The sequence below is a fragment of the Somniosus microcephalus genome, chromosome 29 (genome assembly GCF_052327205.1).
Source record: "Somniosus microcephalus isolate GS21.2 chromosome 29, FLI_Smic_1.0, whole genome shotgun sequence".
Classification (NCBI taxonomy): domain Eukaryota; kingdom Metazoa; phylum Chordata; class Chondrichthyes; order Squaliformes; family Somniosidae; genus Somniosus; species Somniosus microcephalus.
Genome location: NC_141015.1, coordinates 34,570,861 through 34,594,945, shown reverse-complemented (window position 1 = coordinate 34,594,945; position 24,085 = coordinate 34,570,861). Strand labels below are relative to the sequence as shown.

Genomic DNA, 24,085 nt, shown 5'->3' with positions numbered 1-24,085 from the left:
CCCTGTTGACGTGACTGGTATCCAGGCATTCTTGCAGATTTAAGGGTGACAGATTGAAATAGATGAATCGGTTCAGTCGCAAAGAGCTTCTCTTCTAGGACCACAGAACAAACCCAGTGCCAGTTTCTGAAGTTGATTTTGGTTGTGCTGCTGATGGCAGGGCCCTGCACGAATCCCTGGGAGCTGTGTTGGGAGTCCTCCTCCTGCCCTGGCTGAGCCCATTAAACCAGCGATGGTTTTAGAAAAGATGCCATTTTAAGAACAGGAGGGGCCCCAAGTCCATTTGGCCCAACAAGCACCTCTTTTTGGATTATTGCTGGATGGTTTCGCTGGGCCTAACGGCCGCCCGCGTGCACCCTTGACCCATCTGGTGATGTGTTTTTACAAGTTGTACACACACGGTTCTGTCTTGCAATGGCCACTCGTGTTGGCAGTAAAGCTTGCACCAGCTAGAAAGCCATTGTGTGCTCAGTCGGGCCAGCAACTACCATTTGTGTGTTCAGGTCTTCCTCCTGCAGTGATGAACCTCTTTGGCACTTTGGAAATTTAATCCGCAGGTGCTCCAGCTGGAGATGGTGGGCTCGCTCCCCCGGTGGATTAATTGCACTTTCTGGGGTGTGGCACGAAGCATTGCAAGCTGGAAGCTCGCGGGTTCGGTGCTCTGGGTTCGCTGATCTCGACCAGGGTAGCATTTTGCATGCTCCAGTTGGGCCTCAATGCTTCAGCCTAGGGAAGGGTTAAAAAAAAAAATCAACCGGAGTTCCTGCTCCTGATCGGGAGCCACCGGCTCCCGCTGGGTGTTGTACAAACATAGAAGATAGGAGCAGGAGTAGGCCATTCGGCCCCTCGAGCCTGCTCCGCCATTCAATACGATCATGGCTGATCATCCAAATTTAGTACCCTGTCCCTGCTTTCTCCCCATACCCCTTAAAATACCATGTCTGATGGTTCGGCTGGCTGTTGGCACTGCTCAGAAATGGTGGTTTGGCCTAAGGGAGGGAAATGTCAGGCTGGCACCACCCTGCAAGCGTGTTTCAGCCCTTGCCTCTGAAGAGCTCCCCTTGCTCCACCAGTGTGAGCACTTGTACATTGCTCACACCAGCCAGTTTACAGTTTAAGACGGCTTGAACGAGTGTCGTTTGGGAACCCTTAGGAGTGTCGGGAGATTATTGTCCCGGCAATTTTAAACCCAACACTAGAGACGAAAGGACAGCATCACCCAGTCCTCATGCATCCTGCTCATTATTTAAATACTTTAATTTGATACCTGTGTTCCGCTAATATTCTCTAGCGTGCTGCCACAATAAGTCAATAGTTTGGGTGCGTTCCCATCTATACCATGACTATGCTCACTGCATAATGGCAGATTGTTTCAACATAAGCTTCGCGCAGCAATAATGCGCTCTGGTGAGTGAGTGCCATCTGAGCCAGTTGTGAATTGTAGCCTGGGAACTCGCTGCCGGCTGTGTGCAGATTTCATGCCGAACCCTCTGACGTACGTTTGTTGACTCAGGCACAGCAAACACCAAGAGGAAAAGGGGAAGCTCCTCCTCGCCCTCATCGGAATCGGAGGGCGGAAAGGCTGATTCAACTCCAGTAACCCAGAAACTGCAAGTGAAAACTCCAAACACATTTCCAAAAACTAAAAAGGTGAGGCCAGGTTGGAAACATTTGATAAAGAATACTTGCATATCCTTCTACAGGAAACTTTGTGCTATCCGGCACCGACGGGACCGAGCTGTTGCCGTCCCATCAAAACTGCCGGACAAACCAGCGCTAATGTTGAAACATACAGAAGCTTTTGAGCTCCGTATCTGGCAACAAACTCTGTTGCTCAACAGCTTCTAAACAGTCGGCTGTACCTTGCAAGCGTCTCTGTAGCTTAGCAACAGCTTCAGCGAGACCTTGCAGAGCCTGACTGGTGAAAAAAAGCAACGAAAAGAAAAAAAACCTAACGAAACGGCTCCTGATTTTTGCCGGTGGATCGAGCATTCCGGACAGTTAACCTCCGGATAAACGAAAGTTTCCTGTAGTTTCATTATACAGGAAACTCTCTTTACCGGCGTCTAAATATCCGGAAATCTCTCTTAACCGGCAAAATTTAGGAGTAGGTTCAGGTAAGTTTTACTATATATTAGTGGCCGTGTAACCGGGGTTCCTGCACCTGTGGCTGTGTAACCGGGACTCCTGGATCTGTGGCCGTGTAACTGGGACTCCTGCACCTGTGGCCGTGTACGGGGCTCTCGTACCTTGGTAAGTATACCTCTCTGTAATCTGGACTTTTTGATCAACCGGCACCACGCCGGTCCCGTCGGTGCCGGATAAAAAAAAGAGTTTCCTGTAGCTTGAGATGTGTTTAAAATTTTTGCATGGAGCTAAGAGTTTGTGTGAAGAGTTCCTTGGCTCATATTTCTTCAGAAATTTAGGATACGATGTGACTAATTTATTCTTTATTTCAGCAAACCCTGCAATCCACGTTGACACCTGGAACTAAGGTACAATTCTTTTTTAAATAATGTTTTTGCTTATTTGGCTCATTTTCTGCCTGCTGCCACCCTCTGCTCCCGCTGGACGGCAGGTGCCTCGGCCTGCGTGGCCAGTCTTCCTGTGTGAGCCTGGACAGTGCCAGTCTTATCCCTTCAGTCTTATCCATCCCTGAACGGCAATAGATTGGGAAAAGGGGAAGTGCAACGAGACCTGGGTGCCCTTGTGCACCAGTCGCTGAAGGTAAGTATGCAGGTGCAGCAGGCGGTTAAGAAGGCAAATGGTATGTTGGCCTTCGTAGCGAGAGGATTCGAGTACAGGAACAAGGATGTCTTGCTGCAGTTGTACAGGGCCTTGGTTAGACCACACCTTGAGTATTGTGTGCTGTTTTGGTCACCTTATCTGAGGAAGGATGTTCTTGCCATGGCGGGAGTGCAGCGAAGATTCACCAGACTGATACCTGGGATGGCAGGAATGACGTATGAGGAGAGATTGAGTTGATTGGGCTTATATTCGCTAGAGTTTAGAAGAATGAAAGGGGATCTCATTGAAACTTATAAAATTCTAACAAGACTAGATGCAGGAAGGATGTTCCCGATGGCGGGGGAGTCCAGAACCAGGGGTCACAGTCTAAGGATAAGGGGTAAACCATTTAGGACAGAGATGAGGAGGAATTTCTTCACCCAGAGAGTGGTGAACCTGTGGAATTCTCTACCACAGAAGGCTGTTGAGGCCAATTCATTACAGGAAACTTTCAATTAACCGGCCCCTAAATAACCGGAACGCTCTATCCACCAGCAAAATTCAGGAGTCGGTTAAGGTAACTTTTTTTAACTTTTAGTTACTTTTTTTACTCCATTTGTTGCTGTGCAAGGGTGTAGCTGAAGCTGTTGCTAAGCTACAGAGACGCTTGCAACTTGTGCCAATTGTTTTGAAGCTGTTGAACAGGGTTTGTTGCTTTATACGGAGCTCTGAGCTCCGTATCTTTTACTATAGCGTTCGGTTATCTGGAATTGTTGATGAACCGGCACCACGTCGGTCCCGTCTGTGCCAGATACCAGAAAGTTTCCTGTAAATATATTCAAGAAGGAGTTAGATATATTTCTTAAGGCTAAAGGGATCAAGGGATATGGAGAGAAGGCAGGGACAGGGTACTGAATTTGGATGATCAGCCATGATCTCATTAAATGGCGGAGCAGGCTCGAGGGGCCGAATGGCCTACTCCTGCTCCTATGTTTCATGGAGAGTAACGCAGTTGAGCCCGACTCCATGCCTGCCACCTATGCATGTGCGCTTTCCAGCAGCGATCATTGGGTTGTGATCAGGAGTGGGAACCCTGGCTACTGTTATGTTCTCACGCTCGGGGAGGGGGAATCTGGGACCGAGTCTGTCTTCCTCAGCTGCGTTCGCACTTTTAAATTCTACACGGCCATCTGCTCTAAGCTTCCCTGGCACTTAAGACACAAAGACTGGTGTTTTTTTTTGTCAAAATGCCTGTTGCATGGAGGTTCCCGCGACAGCTTGCTCCAGATCACACACACGGACTGCGCCAACCTGCGTCCCACTGCGAGATTCACAGGCCTGGAGTTTCCCCGTCATTTCAGTCCAGATAACGGTTTCACCTGGGCAGAATCAAAGCGCAGGATTTAAGGCGTTGAGTGAGTTGCGTCCAAGTATCTACTTCTGTCTTTTGGGCTAGTTCCAACGGTCCCTTCGCCTGCACTGGTCCCTGGCCATGCCCCCAGGTCTGAAAGGCGAGTTTCCGGCGATTGCACGCACTCCGTGGGGGTGGGGGGGGCGGAATATCATCACATTGCACCCAGATTCTCAGGCACCTGTGGTAACAATCCAGAGTCAATCACCTGAAGCCACAGGCCTGCAGGAATGATCAATTACTTTAAACAGAGGCAAGTGCTGCTTACCTTGTTGTTTCCAGTATCACTATGATGGGAATTTCCCCCCCCTTACCTTTATACTACCCCACTCTAGCACCTTGAGGCCCCGTTGGCCCTGTTCCAGTCACGGACAGAGTGCGTTTGATTACGCTGATTCTGAGAGATTTTACGTTTGGGCTTTTGCTAATGGGTTTGCGTGGAAACTTGGGCGTAACTTCGCCCCGGCAAAGCGAGCTCCGTGTCGGGTGCCATCTGCCAATTGCGCCCCTAGCAGAACCTCCAGGCCACAATGTTTTAATTTTTTTTTTGTTTGTTCAATTGAACAAGTACATTCGCAATCATAATATAGGCTGTTGGCGCACTGCCAGCAAGATTTGTTTTTGGAATATTTGACCTTTCTACAGTACTTGGTCTGGTTAGTGTGAAGCAAAGCCAACTGCATTGGTGGTATTCTCATTGTCACCGGTGTACTTTGATGCATCTGCAAAGGACACACGGGCATATTGGATGAGAGGAAACCGGCACACTGCTACCTTTTCCTCCACCTTGCCCCCTTTAAACTTAGCTTGGGCTTCCCAGTAAGGTGCTGATGGTAGTCGAAATGTCATTAGAGGGGCAACTGCAAACATTCATTGCAGCGAGGCTGGTGAGCATTGGTATCGGGCACCTTTGCCACTGCAGCTCCGTTTAACGCTGCTGTTCTCGTCCAACTAAATCTTGTTGTAAAATTTAAATGGTGACGGGTAGAATCGGGATATTTTTTGTCGTCGCCCTTCAGTGTATAATGTGTAGCGTGTGTTAATGTGCGTTGTTTCCCTGTTTTTCTTTCTTCTGTGTAAAGAACCCTCAACCTAATACTCCTTTCCGTAGAGTAAGAGAAGATGAAATTGAAATTGATCCGCGTTTTACAAATAATTCGTTTGCCGCAAAGGTAAGGTTGGATTCGGGGTGTTCTTTCAAAGCTCCGCGTTTCGTGTTCTGAATGAGCAGCATTGTGAGCGGCCCAGTAAAATACCTTGTATAGTTTAAAACTAACGCATTTACTGAAACAGTGCAGAAGTAATTAATGGTACCTTTTTAGAGGACTACATATATCATCTACACATTACTGGTAATACGTGACAAGAGTGCGTTGCCTCTGGTACATGAGGTGGTATATAGGCTGACAATTACCTACACTGCAATATGAGAGAGGAGTACATATTCTGTCTGGTAATTACTGACTGTAAGTGAGAATATTATATATTGGCCCTTAGTTACATGAGGTACGAGAGGAGAATATGTACACTATCAATTTATTCCAACTGGTGGATTTGTCGAGCCTTTTTTGCCATATTTTTAGTTCAGGGTTATTCAATGCGTTTACAATGCAGGTGCGCCTGCCCTGAAGGCAATGCAGGGGCACTTCGGTACAAGCAGGAATGGGAGCCCCTTTTTCAATTCCCTTTCTTTCCTGGGCTAGGACTACTGTATCACTGCCAGAACATACTGGATACCCCAGTACAGACCAGCAATCGAACCTGGACCTTCCTGGTCTTGTGTGGATTCCTTGCGCACGTTGATGTTGGTGCACTATTTAATCAAATTCTGAAAGACCACTCCAGCTTTCAAAACACACACATCTCTCTCCTGTTAGAAACCATCTGCACAAATTACTTACTGATTTTTCTAATGCAGATCATAAAATGTAATTACAAAAATGCATTGAACCATGAAGCAATTTTCAGCTTGTAATAAACAGTAAACTAATTGAAACTTCTATATTTTTCTGCATCAGAATCCAAAATATACAAGTTCCAATAGTTATACAAAAGGACAGCATCGTTCTTCAGTAGATGATACTATTAGTAGAAAATAGTGACTGCTTTCACCACTGCTATTTGCCACCTTTTGGTAAGCCTTGTGGTATTCAATTGCATTACCTCCTGAAATGGAGAGCCCTGTAAAATCGGTTTAGTGAGGTGGCCCTTAACATCAAGAAAACCAAGGAAATCATTGTGGACTTCAGTAAGTCTAAAGGCGGAAGTCACACCCCCATCCACATCCATGGGGCTGTGGTGGAAAGGGTGGACAGCTTTAAGTTCCTCGGAGTCCACATCACGGAAGACACCTCCTGGTCCCTCAATACCTCCTCTTTGGTGAAGAAGGCCCAGCAGCGCCTATATTTCCTAAGGAGGCTGAAGGGATGTAACCTGTCACCCCTGATCCTCTCTAACTTTTACCGCTGCACAATAGAGAGCATCCTGACGAACTGTATCACAGTGTGGTATGGCAGCTGTAGCTCCTATGACCGGAAAGCCCTGCAGCGGGTAGTCAAAACTGCCCAACGCATTACCGGCACCTGGCTACCGACCATAGAGAACATCTACCAGAAACGCTGTTTACGGAGGTCACTGACCATTATCAAAGACCCTACCCACCCCAGCCACAGTTTGTTCGCCCCCCTGCCATCTGGGAGATGCTACAGATGCATTCGCACCCGAACGACCAGATTTAGGAACAGCTTCTTTCCCAGGGCTGTCATCCTACTGAACTCTACAAATAAACTCTAAAGCCTGCACATCTGCCAATGCACTTTATTATGTTTATGTTTATGTATTACAAGCCAAATGAATGTTGAATGTTAAATGTCTTATTCAAAATGTACACTCTCGGGAGCCACAAGCCTACATTTCATTGTACTGCACTTGTGCACTAACAATGACAATAAAGTTGATTATTATTATTATTGGAGAGTACCTTTTTACAATTGAGGATTCTCGGGGGTAAGTGACCAGGCTCGGGCAGTAAGAATAGGAACCCTTGTGTCGTATTAATGGTCTCGGAGTGCCGATTGAGATGGGCTGAAATTAACTCTGTTGAGGTTCGATATTTAAGAAGTGATGCTGGTGAAAGTAACAATGACAAAGTCCCAGCTCTGTCGGTGATCTGTGCTGATTTCACTCGGGCTGGCGCAGTGCACCTATCTGTTGGGGAAGGGGGAAATTATCCAGGACTCCTGCTCCTGACTACTATCCAGCGATATCTGCTGGAAAGTGCAAATGTCGGCTGAGGGTAGCATCAGGCTTGGCTTCCCCACAGTTGGGTTGACACTCAGCTCGGGAGTTAGTAAAGCCCTGGGGCTGCACATGTGAGAAGAGCATGAGAAATAGGAGCAGGAGTCGGCCATTTGGCCTCTGGAGCTTGCTCCGCCATCATGGCTGATCTGATCTTGGCCTCAGCTCCACTTCCCTGCCCGCTCCCCGTAACCCTTCACTCCCTTATTGTTCAAAAATCTGTCTATCTCCACCTTAAATATATTCAATGACCCAGCCTCCACAGCTCTCTGAGGCAGAGAATTTCACAGATTTACAACCCTCTGAGAGAAGAAATTCCTCCTTATCTCAGTTTTAAAAGGGCGACCCTTTATTCTAAAACTATGCCCCCCCCCCCCCGAGTTCTAGATTCCCCCATGAGGGGAAACATCTCTGCATCTACCTGGTCGAGCCCCCTCAGTATCTTATATGTTTCAATAAGGGCCACAAGGGATTGCAAGGTGACTTACCATTCTGTCCATCCTGTACCATTGGGGTGGTAGCCTATGTTCCCTGTAATTTATTTTGGCCCTGTGCGGCCCCTTTAAGGGGCTGCGCGGGCCGTTCATAATACCGCGCATGCGCGGTTTTTAGTGAAATGCCGGCTGTGCGGGTTCCCTGGAGCAGTGCGTAGCCGTGCCCCTGACAGGGAGCACTGGTGGTAGCCAAACTCTCAGTAGTGCAAGTTATTATCTAATGTTTCTATTGAATTCTTAATGCATGGACATGCCTGGACTTTGAATTTGTTTTGGAAAAATTAGTCAAAAAGCAGGCCTGAATCCTGGTATATTGGTGAATTGAGGTACTGTTTAATTTGCTGCCTTGCACCCAGATCTTTAGTATAATTTTGGTGCTGTTCTGAAATTGACCATTTTGAAGTTTTTGAAGCCTTGCCACAGGTACTAGGCCTTCCCCCACCCTCCCCCCGTGTTGTACCCTAAAAATGTTTGATTTGTGTTTCAGAGAGGAGCATCAGGAGACTGGGGTGAAAAGGCCAATCACGACTTGATATTCACAAAAGGAAAATCCTTCAGACATGAAAAGACAAAGAAAAAGCGTGGGAACTATCGGGGAGGGGCCATTGACATGACTGTGAACTCTGTCAAATTCGACAGCGAATGAGCATGTGCTATGTAATGCTCTTAATTGTAAAATTATAGGATTTAAATCTTTATAAATGGTTAAAGATTGGAGCTTCCAGTTCCGGTATTTTTTTTTTTTTAAATCACTTGTTATTCCTCTGGCAGTCTGATCATTCCAGGGGAAATTGCTCGTATTTAAAGTGAAGTTTTGATGGAAATGTTTGTTTTATGTAAGATGTTAACTTGATCTAACAGCAAACTTCAAAATAAATGCCAGAAATGTAGCTTTTTAAAAAGAAAATGGCATTATGATCCTATTTGAGTGTCAGCATTGTAATGTAGTTTGTTCTTTATTAGATTATATAGAACAAAAATTATGGAAACTTCAAATACAGAAGTGACAGGTGGCACATTCAATAAACCATGTCTGAGCTTAGTTTTTAAAAAAACAACCATTGCAATTCATTCTTTGATTTGATAACTGGTATATTGTTGTACAGCCAGATTGTGGAATAAGTAGGTACTACAGGGACGGTATTTAAAAAGCGAGTAAGCACAATTGTAATGCTGGCCAAGGCACAGAGAACAGATTCCTGTGGTTCCTGAAGTTTCAGTGGGTTAAGGATAACTTCTGACCTTACTACATTTTGTAGGTCCACAAAGCCGCAGGGCAGATTTAGTCCGTTGTAGAGCTCTGCGCAAAATGCCTTCAATCTGGAGGATTTCCAAACTCTGCCCGTCGTCCAAGTGGTGGCAGCTGGTTAGCCTGAAAGGAGATTCGTTGCCTATCGGGACCTGCAGAAATGTCTAATATCAATGAAGAAAATAATCTGCACAAAGTTCTGTAGTTCAGTCCGACGACTGCCCTCCGTGTTTCCACCGAATGGCTCTGAGAGATGTCTGTGTCTGCTACATTGTTAATGACAGCGTGCCAATAGTAGAGTCTCAATGGGAGGCATTTGAGAGGGTGCTCATTCCATTAGCATTCCTAGGATTCATTGTCTAATGTGAGGAGGCTGAGCTGCACCCAGCGCAGGACTTGCCCTTTGGAGATACAGGAAACTCTGGTATCCGGCCACCGACGAGACCGGGATGGTGCTGGTTGATTAAAAATTCCGGAGAGGCTATTTTTAACGAATAAAAACGAGAAAATCAAGAAATGTGCTGTATCCAGTAATTGGGTACTCCTGGCAGCGCGGGAGAGTCAGGCTCCTGTTACTGAGGTGTTCCGACTCCCGGCAGCGCGGGAGAGTCAGGCTCCTGTTACTGAGGTGTTCCGACTCCCGGCAGCGCGGGAGAGTCAGGCTCCTGTTACTGAGGTGTTCCGACTCCCGGCAGCGCGGGAGAGTCAGGCTCCTGTTACTGAGGTGTTCCGACTCCCGGCAGCGCGGGAGAGTCAGGCTCCTGTTACTGAGGTGTTCCGACTCCCGGTAGCGCGGGAGAGTCAGGCTCCTGTTACTGAGGTGTTCCGACTCCTGGCAGCGCGGGAGAGTCAGGCTCCTGTTACTGAGGTGTTCCGACTCCCGGCAGCGCGGGAGAGTCAGGCTCCTGTTACTGAGGTGTTCCGACTCCTGGCAGCGCGGGAGAGTCAGGCTCCTGTTACTGAGGTGTTCCGACTCCTGGCAGCGTGGGAGAGTCAGGCTCCTGTTATTGAGGTGTTCCGACTCCTGGCAGCGCGGGAGAGTCAGGCTCCTGTTACTGAGGTGTTCTGACTCCCGGCAGCGTGGGAGAGTCAGGCTCCTGTTATTGAGGTGTTCCGACTCCTGGCAGCGTGGGAGAGTCAGGCTCCTGTTGCTGAGGTGTTCCGACTCCTGGCAGCGTGGGAGAGTCAGGCTCCTGTTATTGAGGTGTTCCGACTTCCGACAGCGTCAAGAAGCCGAGTAGTGGCAGTTTGGAGAACTACCCCCACTGACTAACTCGGCCACCGCGGGAGACTCGGACTTGGCAACATTTCCGGTTATTGAGGTATTTTCAGAATATGAATTTTGCTGGTTAATAGAGAATTCCGGCTATTTAGGTGCCGTTTAAACGAGAATTTCCTGTAGTTGCAGACTGGAGCAGACACTTGGCGTGTTCCGCAACCTTGAAGTCATTTTGTTTTCCCCAATACGTGTAGAAGTGGACTTTGCCTGCTAGGTTATTACTGCCTAGATTTTCACTTTTGGGCATGTGGTAGCTGCTCTTCAACAGGCAAGTAGCTTTTTGTAGAGTTATGGGGTGAGGGATTGCTTTGAGCTCGAGCACTGAAGCATCACACCTCTGCCACTCGGGTGACTTAATGGTGTCTATTGGAAAAAATTTCCGCGGATTTTTATTTAACTTCTAAATAGGTTTTCGAAAAATGTATTTGAGATGTATTATTTCAAAAATGAACTAGCCGCTCTGCAGGTTGGCTTACGGTGAGTCGGGTCTTCTGGTGTTGCAAGGTAGGGGAGGGTTGCATACCTTGGTTGAAAGCATTTGGATACATGTTTTAGTGAAGTAACTTGTTTTTTTATTAGTTCCTGGAAAAGTGCTTTCCTTACTGCGGGGTAGATATTACATTTTCTCCTCGCATACCAGTTACAAAAATAAATTCATCTTTACAGATAACATGGTGGAGAAAGGTGACGCGGGACCAGGCAGCAGCATAGTTTTGTCCAGCAGGGTGAGCATAACATAAGAATTAGGAGCAGGAGTCGGCCACCAGCCCCTCAAGCCTGCTCTGCCATTCAATAAGATCATGGCTGATCTTCAGCCTCAACTCCACTTCCCTGCACTATCCCCAAATCCTTTGATTTCCCCTAGAGTCCAATAATCTATCTCAGCCTTGAATATACTCAACGATTCAGCATCCACAGCCCTCTGGGGTAGAGAATTCCAAAGATTCACAACCCTCTGAGTGAAGAAATTCCTCCTCATCTCGGTCTTAAATGGCCGACCCCTTGTCCTGAGACTGTGCCCGCCCCCCCACCCCAGTTCTAGGGTGTTGTCATTTCGGCATCTCGCCCAACAATTTATTGATGCTCACCCTAAAAGGCCACTTCCATAGGCAGGTCCGTGTCTTCTAACAACTACACCTTCAGCTGCCGGTTGAAACAATTGGGATTAGTGTGGCTCAGTTAAGGCTGTCCTTATGCCACTGGGCATAGGATAATAGGCACACCATATACTCCCGATCTCTGATGAGCAGAAGAACACCACACAAACTTAAGATTGTCACCAAAGCCAAACTGACACGGTTTGAATTCTCAAGCGTCCTGTACACCATTTGAAATAAAGTAACCTAGGTGCTTTAGCTGCACGGAATTTGGTTCAACTACAGTGACATGGATCTCAGTGAGCGGACCAGAAACAGTGAAAAGCTGCAGTTAATGTACCCGGTCCAGTTTGCTTGTGGTGCCTTAAAAACAAAACCAGACTCGTCACAATAGGCATATGTCTGAAGAAAATCTAAACTCCTATTCAACAGCCTAGTAATCAAACATTTCCATCACCCTAGCAGTTGGCAAAGGGCAACGCCTGCAGCTGTCTGAGGAGTTTGTTTTACAGCAGCCTTGAGACAACACTTACATTCTGGGTATCGTAGAATCTTAACAGCACAAAAGATGGCCATTTGGCCCATCGTGCCTCTGCCGGCTCTTTGAAAGAGCTCTCCAATCAGTCGCGGTCTTTCCTCATAGCACTGAATTTTCCTTTTCAAGTATTTATCCAAATCCAAAGTTACTACCACCACCACCTTTTCAGGCAGTGCATTCCAGATCATCACAACTTGCTGCGTAAAAAACATTCTCATCATCTCTCTGGTTCTTTTGCCAATTATCTTAAATTGTGTCCTCTGGTTACTGACCCACCTGTCGGTGGGAAAAAAATCATCTCATTTCTCTTATCAAAACTCATAATTTTCAACACCTCCATTAAATCTCTCCTTAACCTTCTCTGTTCCAAGGAGAACAATCCAAGCTTCGATTCAGGAGGGATTGAGGAGAGATTGGGTCGACTAGGCCTGTATTCACTAGAGTTTAGAAGAATGAGAGGGGATCTCATTGAAACATATAAAATTCTGACAGGGTTAGACAGACTGGATGCAGGGAGGATGTTTCCCCTGGCTGGGGGGTCTAGAACGAGGGGTCACAGTCTCAGGATACGGGGTAGGACATTTAGGACTGAGATGAAGAGAAATTTCTTCACTCAGAGGGTGGTGAACCTGTGGAATTCTCTACCACAGAAGGCTGTGGAGGCCAAGTCACTGAATATATTTAAGAAGGAGATAGATAAATTTCTAGGTGTAAAAGGCGTCAAGGGGTATGGGAAGAGAGCAGGAATATGGTATTGAGATAAGAGGATCAGCCATGATCATATTGAATGGCGGAGCAGGCTCGAAGGGCCGAATGGCCTACTCCTATTTTTTCTATGTTTCTAATTTTTTTTGGGTGTGAGGCATCTTCAAGGGGCTGCACGGCCCATTTGCACTTTCAAATTTTACATTGGAAAAGCTGGTCCTGGGCTGTGCGGGACCATCAGAGAGCAGCACAGCTTAGAGGGAACGTTGCTTGGGACGGTTTTACTGCATTAGAGGTGCTATAAAAATGCAAGTTGATGTTGTAATGACTTCCTGGCTTTGAGCCATCAGTAATTTTCCATCCCTGGACAGAGATGAAGAGGGCTTAGATACATACCTGCCATGCCCTGTGAATTAGTCGGTCTTTTTGTCAATTGTACAGAAAACCCTCGGTTGTTACCTGCTCCTGGTTCCCAGCTCCAACGTGTGGCAGTATTTGTTAAACTCACAGGGGAGTCTGAAACTGCACTCGATCAAGATTTAAGAAGCTTACTGTGATTGACGTGGGCTGGAGCCAATCAGGAAGAACCAAGGCTAATAGAAGGCAACTCAGCAGTTGAAGCTCCAACCAAGCATTACAAATTTAGCCCCAGGCTCCTGACACAGAAGTAGGCCTCTGGAGGGAAACACTCTCGGATTTTATAGCATTGGAAGGCTACTGATTAAGAACAAGCATTATAGTTTGGGTTATTTACAAGGGTAAAGGCTAGCTGCGAAATAAAAATGGTTCAAGCTCACAAATTTATTTCAGTAATTTTATTAGTTGGCTTCTGATATTGTTCCTCATTGGCACTTACCAACTGAGTCAAACTGCTTTTGATTTTGTTCATATTTAGTCAATCGGATATGTGGTGCTTTCAGAGCTCAGTTCTGATTTCAGCCAGTCAGCAATACATTGCCAGACAGATGGGATGCTCTGAAGTGTGCAGTGCTAGATCCAAGTCCTTTTGTGATATTGTGGCGGAGCCACTGAGTGACTCTGGGCAACTGTACATAATTCCCTTTAACGATGTTCTAACACCAGCCTAAGCCTGTACCATTGTGTTAGACATTACTTCGTTTTGTATATAGTGTTTGTATGCACGGGGCGTGGCCCCTTTAAGAGCGCGGGTAAACGCGATGACGTCATGTAGCAAACCATTTGACTGCCCAGGCAGTCGTCGTGGAAGCTCCATCTTGTACAGACCTGTTTTCGTGGTTCTCCTGTATCGATCTTAACAAACTGTTTAAACTCGTTTAGTTTTACATTAAAAGCCTGTTTGTTTGATCGCCTGAGTCGACCTCAGTTCTTAGTTAAGAATTCGTCAATTCCTACAATATCATAGAATAGTCCAGCACAGAAGGAGGCCATTCGGCCCATCGAGTCTGCGCCGGCTCTTTCGAAGAGCAATCCAGTCAGTCCCACTCCCCTCGCTCTTTCCCCATATCCCTGCAAATTTTTCTCCTTCAAATATTTATCCAATTCCCTTTTGAAGGCTATCATTGACTCTGTATCCACCACCCTATCAGGTAGAGCATTCCAAATCCTAACCACTCGTTTTTCCTCCTGTCGCCTCTGGTTCTTTTGCCAATCACGTTAAATCTGTGTCCTGTGGTTATCGACCATTCAGCCATTGGAAACAGTTTCTCTTTATTTACTCTATCTAAACCCTTCATGATTTTGAACACCACTATCAAATCTCCTCTTAGCCTTCTCTGCTCTAAGGACAACAATCCCAGCTTCTCCAGTCTATAGAACATATTGATATAATCGGGCACATAAATCGACAAAATCTGTAGTGCAGCGAACCTTTGGTCTTCTGCCGTTAAAACTATACAGGAAACTTTCTGGTATCCGGCACGGACGGGACCGATGTGGTGCCGGTTCATCAACAATTCCGGATAACCGAGCGCTGTAGTAAAAGATACGGAGCTCAGAGCTCCGTATAAAGCAACAAACCCTGTTGCACAGCTTCAAAACAATCGGCACAAGTTGCAAGCGTCTCTGTAGCTTAGCAACAGCTTCAGCTACACCCTTGCACAGCAACAAATGGAGTAAAAAAAGTAATAAAAGTAAAAAAAGTTACCTGAACCGACTCCTGAATTTTGCCGGTGGATGGAGCGTTCCGGTTATTTAGAGGCCGGTTAATCGAAAGTTTCCTGTACTTTGACACTTTTGGCAGTGCTGGTCTCTCTTCAGTCTGTTACTCGATTGATGGGAGTGAATTGCCTTTGTCTTAGTGGTAGCAATCCCATCTCTGGGCCAGGACACTCCTGTCATTACAGTCAGCCCTAAAATTGATATCTATCAAATGGTAAGACCACCTTTTGTTTCCCCTTCTTTAACCAAAGGCATTGACTTATTCCAGAATCATAGATTCTTACAGCACAGAAGGAGGCTATTTGGCCCATCGTGCCAACTCTTTGAAAGTGCTATCCAGGAACTCCCCCGCATAGCCCTGCAAATGGTGATGGTAGTCCTTCAGTGCCTTACCCAAATAGGCCTTAAGTGTGAGTCTAAATAGTCTACTAACCTATGGAAGGTATTAAAGTTGAGCCTGATTCCTAGTACAGGGCACTGAAGCCACTTGTCACATTCTATCTCAACAGCGATTCGGTTTCTCCTCTCTCTCCTAGTCTGCATGGGCACTGCCCCTGTTACCAGGGGAACGGGGTCCTTGCTCCCAGGCCTTGGCCAATGGCCAGCTGCTTGAGAGTAACCTGGGGCTTTTTACTAGCCAATGGTACTAAGGGATATGGGGCAAAGGCGGGTAAATGGAGTTAGGTCACAGATCAGCCATGATCTCATTGAATGGCGGAACAGGCTTGAAGGGCTGAATGGCCTCCTCCTGTTCCGATGTGTGGTAAACCACTGTTTGTATTCCACTGTGTACATGTCTGTACATGCCTCGGCTGACTCCTCCCACGAGTCCAGGTATAAAGGTGACTGCTCCACAGTCCCTCTGTATTCTGGACTGGTCGACCACTCGAGGCACACCTTCATTCTCTTGTTAATAAAAGCCTGTTAGTTACTCACTTAACCTCAGTCTTTTGAGTAATTGATAGCGCATCAATTTTATTAACAAGATTTTTTTATAATGGAGAAGATCCTCACACCAGCATGCCTGGACTTAGACCATCGGGAGGCGGACGCATCCACCAAGTTTGCTCACTGGCTTAAGTGCTTTGAAAAATTCCTGATCGCCTCCGCTGCAACGGTCAAATCGGATGAGGACAAACTGGATGTCCTGATCTCCAAAGTGAACCACCGAGTGTACTCGGTCATCCAGGACGCGACCTCGTACACGGCTGCTCTCAAGCTCCTCAAGGACCAGTACACACGCCCAGTGAACGAGGTGTACGCCAGGCACCTCCTGGGGAGTCGTAAACAACAACCTGGGGAATCGACCGAGGAATACCTTCAGGCACTGTCTGTGCTTGGCTGGGCCTGTGGTTGTAAGGATGTAAAGGCCGCCGTGTACACAGAGGAACTTATCCGGGACGCTTTTGTGGCGGGCCACAGGTCCATTACACCCGACAGCGACTGTTGGAGCAGAGTGACCTCGACCTCAACAAGGCCTCTGAACTCGCACTATCATTGGACGCAGCCTACCGGGGCATGGATGCCTACTCCTCTGCACCGTGGACGCCGCGGGGAACGACAGCCTGGGACACGGTAGGACCGTTTCATAGCACCGTGCCACCCCAGCAACGGCCCAACTACCGCAGCAGTGTCCCAAGGCCAGAAATGCTACTTCTGTGGCCAGGCCAAACACCCCAGAGCGCGCTGCCCGACGAAAAATGCGATCTGCTCGGGCTGCGGGAAGAAGGGACACTACGCCAGCGTCTGCAGGGCCAAAGCCACCCCGAACCCCAGCAGCACCGCGTGTGGGCCATGCGGGCCGCCATCTTGGGCCTCCCCAGCCATGTGCGAACCACCGGAACAGCAGCCATTTTGGACGCCTCCAGCCACATGGGGATCATGGACGCCACCATCTTGGACGCCAGCCGCCATCTTGGCCCCCAACACCGCCTCATCTGATACCCACAACGACACACCGACCCCTACGCTGGCCTCCGTTACGCTGGACCAAGCGAGACCGCACCAACTGGCCCGGTCCACAATGGACATTAAGGTAAATGGTCATGAAACAATCTGCCTTTTTGACCCTGGGAGCACGGAGAGCTTCATCCACCCCGACACGGTGCGGCGTTGCTCTCTCCCAGTCCTGCCTGCGCACCAGCGGATTTCTATGGCTTCCGAGTCCCAGTCGGCGGACATTGGCGGCTACTGCGTGGCGACACTCTTAGTAGACGGGACTGTGTACGATCATTTTAAACTTCTGGTCCTGCCCCACCTCTGCGCTGCCGTTCTACTGGGGTTAGATTTTCAGTGCCACCTTAAAAGTGTTACGATGGCGTACGGTGGACCCCTCCCCCCACTCACAGTCCGCAGCCAGCAGCTTCCAAATTGCCTGCCGCGCACCAGGTGCAACCTCTCCACACTCAGAGTCACCCCCCCCCCCACTGTTTGCTAACCTCACCCCCGACTGTAAGCCCATCGCCACAAAGAGCAGGCGATACAGTGCCGGGGACAGGGTTTTCATTAAAACCGAAGTGGAGCGGCTCCTGAAGGAGGGGATTATTGAGGGCAGCACCAGCCCCTGGCGAGCCCAGGTTGTGGTCGTTAAGACCGGCGAGAAGCAGCGCCTGGTCATCGACTACAGCCAGACAATAAATCGCTACACCCTGCTGGACGCTTACCCACTCCCCCGCATAGCTGATATGGTCAACCAGATCGCGCAGTACCGCGTCTTCTCGACCATCGACCTGAAATCAGCGTACCACCAGCTCCCTATCCGCCCTGAGGACCGCCAGTATACTGCCTTTGAGGCAAACGGCCGCCTCTATCACTTCCTTAGGGTTCCCTTTGGCGTCACCAATGGGGTCTCCGTCTTCCAAAGGGAGATGGACCGGATGGTCGATCAAAATGCGTTGCAGGCCACTTTCCCATATCTGGACAATGTGACCATCTGCGGCCATGACTTGCAGGACCATGACGCAAACCTCGAAAAATTCCTCTGCACCGCCCAACTCCTGAACCTGACGTATAACAAGGAGAAGTGCATATTCTGCACAACCCGCCTCGCCATCCTTGGCTGTGTTGTGGAACACGGAGTCATCGGTCCCGACCCCGACCGGATGCGTCCCCTTATGGAACTCCCACTGCCTCAAGGCCCTGAAGAGGTGCCTAGGGTTTTTCTCCTATTACGCCCAGTGGGTCCCCTACTATGCGGACAAGGCCCGTCCGCTGATCAAGTCCACCTCTTTTCCCTTGACGGCAGAGGCCCGCTTAGCCTTCCACCGTATCAAGGAAGACATTGCCAAAGCCACCATGCACGCAGTGGACGAATCCATCCCCTTCCAGGTGGAAAGTGACGCGTCCGACTTTGCCCTGGCCGCTACCCTTAATCAAGCAGGGAGACCCGTGGCCTTCTTTTCACGAACCCTCCAGGGCCCGGAGACCAGACACTCCGCTGTTGAGAAGGAGGCCCAGGCTATTGTGGAGGCTGTGTGTCATTGGAGGCACTACCTGGCCGGAAAACGATTTACCCTGCTCACTGACCAGCGTTCAGTTGCTTTTATGTTTAACAACAAGCAGAGGGGCAAAATCAAAAACGACAAGAAATTGAGGTGGAGAATCGAACTTTCCACCTACAATTACGAGATCTTGTACCGGCCCGGGAAGCTCAATGAACCCCCGGATGCTCTATCGCGTGGCACCTGCGCCAGCACGCAGATCGATAAACTGCGGGCCCTCCACAATGACCTCTGCCACCCGGGGGTCACCAGGTTCTTCCACTTCATCAAGGCCCGCAACCTGCCTTACTCCATTGAGGAGGTCAGGACCATGGCCAGGAACTGCCAAGTCTGCGCTGAGTGCAAACCGCACTTTTATAGACCAGACAGGGCTCACCTGATAAAAGCCACTCGCCCCTTCGAGCGCCTGAGCGTTGATTTTAAAGGGCCTCTCCCCTCCTCCGACCGTAATGTGTACTTCCTCAACATTATTGATGAGTACTCCCGTTTCCCGTTCGCCATCCCCTGCCCGGACATGACCAGTGCCACGGTCATTAAATGTCTGAACGACCTCTTCACCCTGTTCGGTTTCCCCAACTATATCCATAGCGACCGGGGCTCATCGTTTATGAGCGACGAACTCCGCCAGTACCTGCTCGCTAGGGGTATTGCCACAAGCAGGACCACCAGTTACAACCCCCGGGGGAACGGACAGGTGGAAAGAGAGAATGCGACAGTTTGGAAGGCCGCCCTGCTAGCCTTAAAGTCTAGGGGCCTTCCGACCTCCCGCTGGCAGGATGTGCTCCCCGATGTGCTCCACTCTATTCGGTCACTGCTCTGCACTGCCACTAACGCCACCCCTCATGAGAAAATGTTTGTCTTCCCAAGGAAGTCCACATCGGGGACAGCGCTACCGCCATGGCTGACGTCCCCAGGGCCGGTCCTACTGAGAAGACACGTGAGGACCCATAAAACAGACCCCCTGGTCGAGAGGGTCGACCTCTTCCACGCCAACCCCCAGTACGCTTACATTGTGTACCCGGACGGGCGGGAGGACACAGTCTCCATACGAGACCTCGCACCCTCGGGGGCCCCAGTAACCCACTACCCACTACCACCCCCCCCCACGATCCAATATCCAACCCCAGCAGACGGCACGCCTGGGCCCCGCGACCCGCTCGACACCCACAAGGACTACACACCAGTGCCCCAGCCTACGCGGGACTCGACGCCGGAAGCTTCACTACCCCTGCCGTCGCCACGTCGATCACAGCGGCAGACAAGACCTCCGGAGAGACTCCAATGCACAAACTTTTAATACACTTCACCCCGCCGGACTCATTTTTAAACAAGGGGTGAATGTGGTAAACCACTTTTTGTATTCCACTGTGTACATGTCTGTACATGCCTCGGCTGACTCCTCCCACGAGTCCAGGTATAAAGGTGACTGCTCCACAGTCCCTCTGTATTCTGGACTGGTCGACCACTCGAGGCACACCTTCATTCTCTTGTTAATAAAAGCCTGTTAGTTACTCGCTTAACCTCAGTCTTTTGAGTAATTGATAGCGCATCACTATGTTCCTACGAATGAGTCACTATCGTCATCCTGATTGAAGCATCATACATTGAACTGGCTTCGGGAGCGATAATTGCAGCGAGGGTTCTGAGTGTATTGAGGGTAAGAGGACAGAATCAGGCTCAGTTGTAACCCACCCCTTCAACAGGGTCAAACACAGTAAGATTGGGCAGAGTCAACATGGATTTATGAAAGGGAAATCCTGTTTGACAAACCTATTGGAGTTGTTTGAGGATATAACTAGTGGAGTAGACAAAGAGGAACCAGTAGATGTGGTGTATCTGGATTTTCAGAAGGTCTTCGATAAGGTCCCACACAAGAAGTTGGTGAACAAAATGAGGGCACATGGAACTGGGGGTAATATACTAGCATGGATTGAGAATTGGTTAACAGACAGAAAACAAAGAGTAGGGATAAACGGGTCTTTTTCAGGATGGCAGGCTATGACTAGTGGGGTACTGCAAGGATCGGTGCTTGGGCCCCAGCTATTCACAATCTATATCAATGATTTGGATGAGGGGACTAAATGTAACATTTCCAAATTTGCTGATGATACAAAGCTAGGTGGCAGTGTCAGTTGCGAAGAGGATGTGAAGAGGCTTCAAGGGGATCTCGACAGGCTCAGTGAGTGGGCGAGAACATGGCAGATGGAATATAATGTGGATAAATGTGAAGTTATCCACTTTGGTAGAAAAAACAGAAAGGCAGAGTATTTCCTAAACGGTGAAAGATTGGGGAATGCAGATGCTCAAAGGGACGTGGGTGTCCTTGTACATGAGTCACTGAAAGTGAATGTGCAAGTGCAGCAAGCCATTAGGAAGGCAAATGGTATGCTGGCCTTCATTACAAGAGGATTTGAGTACAGGAATAAAGAAGTCTTACTCCAATTATATAGGGCCTTGGTGAGACCACACCTGAAGGTTCACGAGATTGATTCCTGGGATGGTGGGACTGTCGTATGAAAAGAGATTGAGTAAACTAGGCCTGTATTCTCTTGAATTCAGAAGAATGAGAGGGGATCTCATTGAAACATACAAAATTATTACAGGGCTTGATAGGGTGGATGCTGGGAGAATGTTTCCCTTGGCTGGGGAGTCTAGAACCAGGGGCCACAGCCTCAGGATAAAGGGTAGGCCATTCAGGACTGAGATGAGAAGACATTTCTTCACACAGAGGGTGGTGAATCTTTGGAATTCTCTACCCCAGAGGGCTGTGGAGGCTCAGTCATTGGGTATATTCAAAACAGAAGTCGAGAGATTTCTGACTAGTAAAGGCATCAAGGGATATGGCAATAAGGCCGGTGAATGGAGTTGAGGCAGAAGATCAGCCATGATCTCATTGAATGGCGGAGCAGGCTCAAAGGGCTGAATGGCCGACTCCTTCTCCTATTTCTTATGTTCTAAATGGTTGTGAGGATCGGATTGGGCTCAGTCGTGATATCCTCCTCTTCCCCCCCAGCTCAACACTTACATATGAAGAGTGGTCACTTGAACAAGGCACCAGACATTGACCTGTGTTGGTGGAACATCAGTCAGTGCCTGCGAGAGAGAGGGGAAAGCAGCCTCTCGTCATTGGTGATCAGTTCCTTTCTATACATTTCATTCGTAGATTATCTTTACACTTTCGTCCCCTCAAAGATCAAAGATCGGCCTGCAGCAAAGCTGTCACTGGAGGTAACGTTCCCCTGATAACTTGGTGGCAAACTGGACCTCGGTGTGACACTGAGCCATACAAAGCAGCAAGGTCCCTGGTTACATCCCTGGTCTGCGCTGAGTTAGGGGATCTCAGCCAGGTTAGTGGTAGGGACATGACAACTGGCCTTGATGAAAAGCAAAATATTATTTAAATGGAGAGAGACTACAGAATGCTGCGGTACAGAAGGATCTGGGGGACCTCAAACACGAAACACATAAAGTTAGCATGCAGGTACAGCAAGTAATTAGGAAGGCAAATGGAGTATTGGCCTTTATTGCATGGGGATGGAGTATAAAAGTAGGGAAGTCTGGCTACAACTGCACAGGGTATTGGTGAGACCACACCTGGAGTACTGCATACAATTTTGGTCTCCTTATTTAAGGAGGGAAATAATTGCATTGGAGGCAGTTCAGAGAAGGTTCACGAGGTTGATTCCTGAGATGAAAGGGTTGTCTTATGAGGAAAGGTTGAGCAGGTTGGGCCTATACTCATTGGAGTTTAGAAGAATGAGAGGGGATCTTATTGAAACATATAAGATTCTGAGGGGGCTTCACAGGGTAGATGTAGAGAGGGTGTTTCCCCTGGTGGGGGAATCTAGAATGAGGGGGCATAGTTTCAGAATAAGGGGTCGCCCATTTAAGATGGAGATGAGGAGGAATTTCTTCCCTCAGAGGGTCGTGAATCTTTGGAATTCTCTACCCCAGAGAGCTGTGGAGGCGGAGTCATTGAATATATTCAAGGCGGAGATAGACAGATATTTGAGCAACAGGGGAGTCGAGGGTTATGGGGAGCGGGCGGGAAAGTGGAGTTGAGGTCAAGATCAGATCAGCCCTGATCTTATTGAATGGCGGAGCAGGCTCGAGGGGCCGAATGGCCGACTCCTGCTCCTATTTCTTATGTTCTTATGATTACCCTCGGGAGGAGAAAAATTGGCCATGTTTCCTCTCCTGATCATAGAATAGTCCAGCACAGAAGGAGGCCATTCGGCCCATCAAGTCTGTGCCGGCTCTTTCGAAGAGCAATCCAGTCAGTCCCACTGCCTCCGGCTCTTTCCCCAAATCCCTGCAATTTTTTCTCCTTCAAGTATTTATCCAATTCCCTTTTAAAGGCTATTATTGAATCTGTATCCACCGCCCTATCAGGCAGTGCATTCCAAATCCTAACCACTCGTTGCTGAAAAAGATTTTCCTCCTGTTGCCTCTGGTTCTTTTGTCAATCACCTTCAGTCTGTGCCCTCTGGTTACCGACCCTTCAGCTACTTATTCTAACCAAACCCTTCAATTTCCAGTCTGTTTGAAACCGCGCATATCAGGACAGAATTGGGCGTGACTGTGTGGCTCCCCCACGGTTGAATAGTATGTTCACACTCACTGTCTAGATCTCAAATTTTCAATCTAGGGGTTGCAAGGGAACCCTGTGAGTCATGAGATTTCTGCACTTTTTTGTTTTTGTTGCATTTGCTGATTTCTGAGCACGTCATGTTTCTGATCCAAAAGAATGTTTTTTTTCGCTGTAATTCCTTTGGGTAGCGACGTGGTCTTTTGCAAATTAACACTGCGGGTTCCTGGGAGTGTGTCAATATTTGCAGGGGGTGGGGGGCCTCAGCACGGAAGAGATTGAAACCTGATGGCCGAAACTCGTGAGGAATGTCACTTGGCCAGTGTTAGAAACAATGAACTGTTGACATCAAGTGACGAGATCAGATGGAAAAGGGGGAGGAGGAGGTGGGAAGGGAGTGAAACTGGATCTGGGTAGAGTTTAAGACAGGTAACCAGAATTCATCTTAGCTGAAAACAATCTGAAGTTTAAAAAAAAAATTTGTATTAATTTTTGTAAAACGCTTTCAGATGTCTGGTGGTTGTGAAAGGCGCTATATAAATGCAAGTCTTTCTTTCTTAATTCATTCATGGGGTGTAGGCCTCAATATAAAAATTCTCATCCTTGTTTTCAAATTCCTCCATGGCCTCGCCCCTCCCTATCTCTGTAATCTCCTTCAGCCCCACAACCCCCCCGAGATATCTGCGCTCCTCTAATTCTGCCCTCTTGAGCATCCCTGATTATAATCGCTCAACCTTTGGTGGCCTAAACCTCTCCGCCTCTTTCTTCCTTTAAGACGCTCCTTAAAACCTACCTCTTTGACCAAAGTTTTGGTCACCGGCCCTAATTTACCCTTGTGTGGATCGGTGTCAAATTTGTTGTCTTAAAATACTCCTGTGCAGCGCCTTGGGACGTTTTACTATGTTAAAGGCGCTATATAAATACAAGTTGTTGTTGTTGTAGGCGCCGCTGGCAAGGCCAGCGTTTATTGCCCATCCCTCATAGCCCTTGAGAAGCTGCCTTCTTGAATACAACTGAGTAGCTTGCTACGACGATAGCAAAATACTGCAGATGCTGGAAAT

At 48.2% G+C, this 24,085-nt stretch overlaps 1 protein-coding gene across 3 annotated transcripts in view; it reads left to right on the top strand.

Annotated features, from left to right (window-relative positions):
* nolc1 (nucleolar and coiled-body phosphoprotein 1) overlaps positions 1-14,123 on the top strand; it is a 32,367-nt gene extending 18,244 nt beyond the window's left edge. For 2 of the 3 annotated variants that reach the window (XM_085970574.1, XM_085970573.1), the window contains exons 11-14: positions 1,514-1,650; positions 2,460-2,495; positions 5,221-5,310; positions 8,417-14,123. In XM_085970574.1, coding sequence (XP_085826700.1) covers positions 1,514-1,650; positions 2,460-2,495; positions 5,221-5,310; positions 8,417-8,575 — 422 coding nt within the window. In that variant the 3' untranslated portion in view covers positions 8,576-14,123. The remainder of the gene's footprint in view (positions 1-1,513; positions 1,651-2,459; positions 2,496-5,220; positions 5,311-8,416) is intronic. The other variant, XM_085970575.1, reaches the window with a different exon arrangement.
* The last annotated feature ends 9,962 nt before the right edge of the window (positions 14,124-24,085 follow it).